This window comes from Numida meleagris, chromosome 26 (assembly GCF_002078875.1).
Source record: "Numida meleagris isolate 19003 breed g44 Domestic line chromosome 26, NumMel1.0, whole genome shotgun sequence".
Lineage (NCBI taxonomy): Eukaryota > Metazoa > Chordata > Aves > Galliformes > Numididae > Numida > Numida meleagris.
Window position 1 is genome coordinate 2409388 of NC_034434.1, and position 6577 is coordinate 2415964.

The following is a 6577-nucleotide window of genomic DNA, read 5'->3' on the forward strand; positions in this document are numbered from 1 at the left end:
CGCCCGCCTACGTTTCCCTTTCAGCTCCGCATCTCGAGCGCTGAAACATCCATAAAGATTAACACGCTTATAAGGGGGGCACATGGTCTGCATTAGCCCGCTGAAATGTGCATGTTATTAACACAACTCCCGTTGACAAAGCCACAGGTATTAACACCATAAAGCATTTTGACAGCTGGACTGAGGGGGGGGGGGGGAGAGGCACTGAGGGTGCAAGCAACACCTTTGGAAGCTTTTAATTGCTTTTGGAGTGGCTTTGGTGTTGCCCTGCCCTAGAGGAGGTGGCCTCGGAGGAAGATGCGCGCAGCACCATCGTCTCCCAAACCCTGGCACGGAAAATTGCGTTGCTCCGAAATGGGGAACGGCAGCAACGCTGCAGCTGGAGACGGGCCCAGCGGCAAGCCTGGATCCGAACAGCCCGCGGGGCTGACAGACTGGTTCTGTGTATGTTGGCGGAGCACCCTGTCTAGAAAAGGCCAAAGCCCTGAATCCCAGCACTCCCCAAACTTTGGGAAGCGAGAGAGCCACGTCTGAGCCGCCTGGGTCCCGCCGGGCTCTGCCTCCTCCCCCTCCCCAGCTCCTGTCCGAGCAGTGCAGGTAATGAGCCGTGGGAATGGGGGGGCTGGGGCCACAGCTGTGTGTGCACATTTGGACCTGTTCCGGACAGGGCTCAGAGGAGCAATGGGTTTCCAACTACAATGGAGCGGGGTGGGCTCGGCAGGTGTAATTCTAGGGACAGCCCAGAGCTGGGGGTTGGCTGCGGGATATGGGGAACACCGAACCCAGCTTGGAGCCGTGAGCCACCCACGCTGCTCTCCCCCTCGGTCTCCGCACGAACCTGCTGAAGCAGCAGCTTTAACGCTCTGCCCCACAGCGTCCTGCTGCCCACTGAGCCCTCTGGGACTCCACGGATCCTCCTGCAGCAAAAGCCCCGTTTCTGCCCCAGGTGGCTCAGTGCATCCCCACATCCCCTGCTCCGGGTGTCCCCTTCTGCCCCGGTTCCCCCTTGCCCTGAAGTTTTGTCTCTGGCACAGGCTGAGGCTGCGCCCGTCCTGGGGGCTTTGCCCTTCGTGCTGAGCGGTGAGTTTGGAACTGGGAAGGGGAAGGGAAGGTCTGTGGGAGTTTTTGGACGTGTGGGGTTCGGGAGGTGAGGGCACGGAGGTGGGAGCTGCTTTCTTCCCCCAACCTCCTGTGGGGAAAAGGGACGGCAGAGCCCAGCTGGGTGCCAGCGGGACACGAGGGGGTGCGCAAGAAATCCCTACGGTGCTCTCTCCACCACCCACGTCCCCGCTCCTCTCCCTCTGCACCCAAACCTTCTGGGCCCCTCCGTCCCCATACATTTGGCACTCCCCACTTGCCGATACCCCCGGGACCCTCCAAGCAGAGCCCCGCAGCCCCGTGGTACCCCAGGGCATCCCAGCCCCGCCCGGTGCCAACGGGATCGGGGCAGCCCGTGCGCTCCCTGCCCGCTCCCCTCTGGATCCGGGTCCCCCGGGCTCAGCCCGCAGCCCCGCACTCACCGCCGGCAGCAGGAGCAGCAGCAGCGGCACGAACCCAGCCATGGTGCGCCGGGGCCGCCTCGCATCCCCCGGGCTGCCCTCCCTCTGCCGCCCGCCGCCTCGGCAGCACCAGAAAAGGGCTGCAAGTCCCTCCTCCTCGTCCTCTCCGCCCCCGGAGCATCACGGCGAGCAGCCGAGCCAGCACCCTCCTCTGTCGGCACACAAAGCCCGGACCCCTCCCCAAAACCCACCGCCCTCCCACGAAACGCTTTCGGGCGCGTTTGGTCTCAGTCCAGCCGACCCCCTCCAGCCTTCAATGATTCGCGTCCGTCCGTCCCCGCACACTCTTCCCTGCCGTCTGTCTGTCTCCCTGCCCATCCCTCAGGCACCCACATCCGTCCATCTCCGCACACCTCGCTCCAGCCCTCAACCAACACCGTCCTTATGATGGCTTTGCAAACAGGCTCGTTAATTGTAAGAACAGAGCCAGGCTCCGGGCTGTGGCTGGGGTGGGGTGACCAGATCCCCTCTGGCTGCACGGCCAAGGGACAGCATCCCACAGGTGACAACCCCAGGACCCAAACCCGAACTCAGCACTGTCACAGCAATCCCAGCGACAAAGAGAATTTCCCTTTGTCACCGCAGGAGAGGCTGCAGCGTCCAGAGCCACCTGCTCCTGTTTGTAGATCCACCCGCAGGTGCAAAAAAACACGGTGACATCCTTCCTCTCCTACAACCCCCCCCGCCGTGCTGCTCCCCTGCACTTTATCACAGAGCTGCTCTGTCCCCATCCCGCCCAGCCCCATGGTGGTGAGCTCAGCTGCGTGTCAAGGAGCGGAGCTGGAAATGTCACGGCCTTTCCCCAGCTCGGTTTGGCTCCTGCCTTGGTGTGTCAGCACCAAACATGCTCTTTGTAGGGCTCGCTGGAAAAAAAAAATGCAACGAGTTTTGTGTGGCTTTGGTGAGAAGGTTTGCTGGAAGCTGCCCAGAAATGCTGGCGCCGGGGTTGGGAGGGATGAAGGATTCCTTCACCCCCTGCTTGCGTCACTCTGCCCCCAGCACTTTCACCTAGCATAGGAGGGAGCAGGGGTGTCTGTGAGTCTGTCTGTGTCACCCCGCTGCTGTCCACCTCTCAGCTTTACTGCGTTGGGATCACGGTGTTGTCCTATTGACCGCCACAAGCTGGGTTCCCTCCTGAGCAGCGAGCTCCCAACCTTAATGCCTCTATGAGTACACGATCTGTGATGAGCGTGGGGTTGGCAGCTCCTGGCCCGCTCGCACTGTGCCATGGGCAGCTGGGGTCGGGGCTTTGAGGAAAGTCCTTCTTTAAATAAGATTAACCCGAAGCCAAAGCTGCCGTTTGTTCTCCGATGCGGCGACGCGGGAACACATGTGCGAGCCACATGGCCATGGGTTCAGGGCCAGGTGGGGACAGGGCAGAGCGCACAGAGCCCGGACGTGGGGACGGGACATGGGGACGGGTTGGGATGGGATGGCTGCCACCCACCACGAGCCAAGCAGCCCTCGCCCTTTTCAACGCTTGGATGATTGGAAATGGGGCAAAGCTGCTTGTGGACATCTGGTGGGGCCGGGCACAGTGGGGGGAGCAGCCTGGGTCTTATGACTCCAATTGCCTTTGCTGCTCTGCCGCAGTGAGTGGGGCGGGGGGGGGCTGAGCTGCTGCCCTGGGCCCATTTCATCCATCCCTCCACCCCAGGCTGTGGCCTCCCTCCGTGGGATGCACCGCCGGGCTGCAGCACTCCCCTGGAGGGGGACAACAAGAGGAACCCCCCCAAGCCCCGGTGCCGAGCTCAGGTGCTGTATGATGCTCTGACACCGCCGCCAGCGTCACCCCGAGAAAAACCTCATGGCGGTGACGCAAAGCAGAGACAGACGGACAGAGACGGCTGCTCAGATGGGCTGCATCTGCACGGGGCCGGGCAGGCGGCCAGCAAAAGTAAGTGGAAACTGCTGCTCCATCCCAACCCGCGTGGCTCTTTTGGTGAAGGCACTCCTGGCGCTTTTTGTTAACCCCCCAACCTCACGCTTTTTTTTCTCTCCCTGAAAAGTTGTGGCCCTTTCCTGGCTCCGTGCAATGACAACGGGCCTCTTAAAAGTCTGCTGTCACCTCTCAGAATTAAAACCAAAGGCTCTGGGGCTGCGTTTGCTCGGGGAGCATCCTTTTGGCAGCCGGCAGAGCATGGCACTGGCTGCTGTCCTGCAACCCCCAACCCCAACCGAGAGCTCTCCCCACCCTCAACCAGCTCCATGTGCCACAGCACGGCCAGCCATGCCCCAGGGCAGCTCCTGACCATTGAGGGGGGTCCAAAATTCTGGCTCAGTGATGCTCCATGTCCTCCTGGGCCACAGAGAGGTGATGCTGCAGTGGCACTGCGCTGGCCTCCAGCAGTGCTGGTTGGTGAGAGCAGGTTGGTGAACAGGGAAGGGCTCATCTGCCTGTAAGGAGAAAAAGGGCTTCTGGCTTTTCTGCTGGCTCCTGACCTCGTTTTGGGCTGGGGGGTCATACACAGAGGATTCACTGCTGGGGGGGCACTGCGGGGCTCCCGGGGCCAGGTGGGCTCGTCCTTGTTTGTGAATGGGAGCAGCAAGAAATGGGGCTGGGAGCAGAGTTGAGGAGGGAGCAGGGAGGGCTCCCGAGGGGAGCATCATCCCTGGGAGAGACAGCTGTGCCCCATGGACCTCCCCCCACCAAAGCAGGGAGGTTTAATTAGCAAAAGCCCAACTACAGCTCGGCTAAATGTTGCATCCCGTCCCTCCCAAGGACACAGCGCTCGTCTCACGCTTTTGTTATCTCTCTTCAGGCTCACCCAGGTCTGCTCCCACGCACTTTGCAAAGACCAAAGGTCTCCAAGCGATGTTCCCCCCCTCTCCCCCCCGCCAGCCCAACAAGGACTCCAGGAGCCCCCAGCAACAGCACAAACTTCTACGTCAGTGCAGGTTCCTGCCTTCAAACTTTGTATATCGATTTTACCAAAAACCGTCGGTAATTACTTTCCCAACGAAGACAGTAGCACAGTAACGCTACGTTATAAATAACGATGAATAAATAATACACATTGGGAAAATATCACCATGCTGCCCCGGGGCTGAGAGAGTAAAGAAAGGGCTGCAGAGAAAAGCAGGGGTGGGACGTGGTGCTGTGGGGTTGTGGGGTGGGTGACCAGGGAATTAGGGCTGGGAATAGGGCTGGGGGCCGTGCTGTGCAGTGCAGTGCTGTTCTGTGCTGTGCATTGCAGTGCTGTCCAGTGCAGTGCTGTGCATTGCAGTGCTGTCCAGTGCAGTGCTGTCCAGTGCAGTGCTGTCTAGTGCAGTGCTGTGCAGTGCAGTGCTGTGCTGTGCAGTGCAGTGCTGTGCATTGCAGTGCTGTTCTGTGCTGTGCATTGCAGTGCTGTGCAGTGCTGAGCATTGCAGTGCAGTGCTGTGCTGTTCTGTTCAGTGCAGTGCTGTGCTGTTCTGTGCTGTGCAGTGCAGTGCTGTGCTGTTCTGTTCTGTGCAGTGCAGTGCTGTGCTGTTCTGTGCTGTTCTGTGCTGTGCAGTGCAGTGCTGTGCTGTGCTGTGGGGCTCTCACTGCTGGCTCACAGCATGGAGCACTGCCAGGAGTCACCTCCTCCAAGGACGATCCCCGTGGAGTGCAGCTCATGCAAATCAGGCACAAAGAGTTGCGATGAAAAGAGGGAAAGCGATCTTTTCGGGGGGGGGGTGATCTTTTTGTCCGGGCAATCTTTTTGTTGGAGTGATCCACACCGCCTTTAGTGAGAAATTTGCACCGTGGTGAGGGCCAAGGCCACCTCTGGAGAGCAGGAAGGGAGAAGGGATGAGTGGAAGCTGAGGGCTCCCTCTGCTTCTCCATTCAAGCAATGGTATTGGGGCACGTAAAAGCTTTTAGGGCTCGAGCACAGCGGGGTGCTCGCTCCCATCCCCTGCTCGGTGCCACTGCAGCTCCAAAGCCACCTGCTCTGCACCAAGGGGGTGGTAGGGAGCGATGGGGTGAACAACTCCATCCCCAGCTGTGATTTAGGGACCACTGAGCATCGCCCCTGGTGAGGTGCAGGAGCACTGGGCGGCTGCAGGCTTGGGCAGCAGCATTTTACCATTCTGGGGAAAGCTGCTTTCTTGATTTAGAAAGCCAGGGAGGCACTGCCCATAATACCTCCCCCTTTTTCCTTACTTGGGGGTTACACGCAGGCTGCAGAATGTGTGGGGTGCCGTAAAACCCAGAGCCTGTGCTCGGCAGGCAGTTATTCCCATGGGACGGGACTCGGATGGTGATTTTGGGACTGGCTTCACCTATTCAGCTGTTCCCACCCGGGCTGGGGGTAGAAGATCCCGTAATCTCAGCGCGATCTCTTTGCATCGCTGCACCCGTTGGTGTTGGGGTGCGGATGGGAATCACGCAGAGATCGGTGCTGGGGGAGGTGCACAGCAGTGAGGAGAGCAGAGGGCATCTGGGAGATGCAGGGTACGTGGTGAGGGGCTGCATGGCACGGGGCCACAGGGCTGCCCTGCTGCTGCGCTTCGGTTTGGGCTCCCAAGTGGAGATGGTGGCTCCCGGGTGTCCTCAGTGATGGTGTGAAACCATGGGGTCAGGGCCATGGGGCTGTGTTTGGGTGTCTGTCATGGGATGAAGGCTCTGAGCACCCCGAATGCAGGGCTCTGAGCTAGGAGAGTGTCACATCCCGCCCACAGGGGGAGGGAACGGAGGGATGCAACGTTCCCCAAACTCACACGAACCTGATTTCCATTACTATCAAAGTGTCCCAACCTGGTTTTGATTACCCTCCTTGATTTCCGTGCCTGTAATTTCTCCTAATGCCTCTCTCCAACTGTTCCCCTGCTCTTTTTCAGCTGTTAATCTCCAGCCCCAAGCTCTCCTTTCCTTCCTTTCCTCCGTCCTTTCTGTGCCATCCATCACTGTGTGCAGAGGATGGGGGGGGGATCACGGTGCTGCGGGGACGAACCTCGGGTTCCTTATAAGGACGGCCCGAAGGAATCTCCTGCGAGCAGAGCCCACACTGCCCAGGAAATTCAATCCTTCCTCGGGACAGAGCGATGGCAAA

General features: G+C 59.9%; 1 protein-coding gene across 1 annotated transcript in view; it reads right to left on the reverse strand.

Moving 5' to 3' along the window:
- Window positions 1-1677, reverse strand: part of NGFR (nerve growth factor receptor) — a 14174-nt gene extending 12497 nt beyond the window's left edge. The window contains exon 1 of the mRNA XM_021377949.1: window positions 1521-1677. Within this exon, the coding sequence (XP_021233624.1) occupies window positions 1521-1562 (42 nt within the window). The 5' untranslated portion in view covers window positions 1563-1677. The remainder of the gene's footprint in view (window positions 1-1520) is intronic.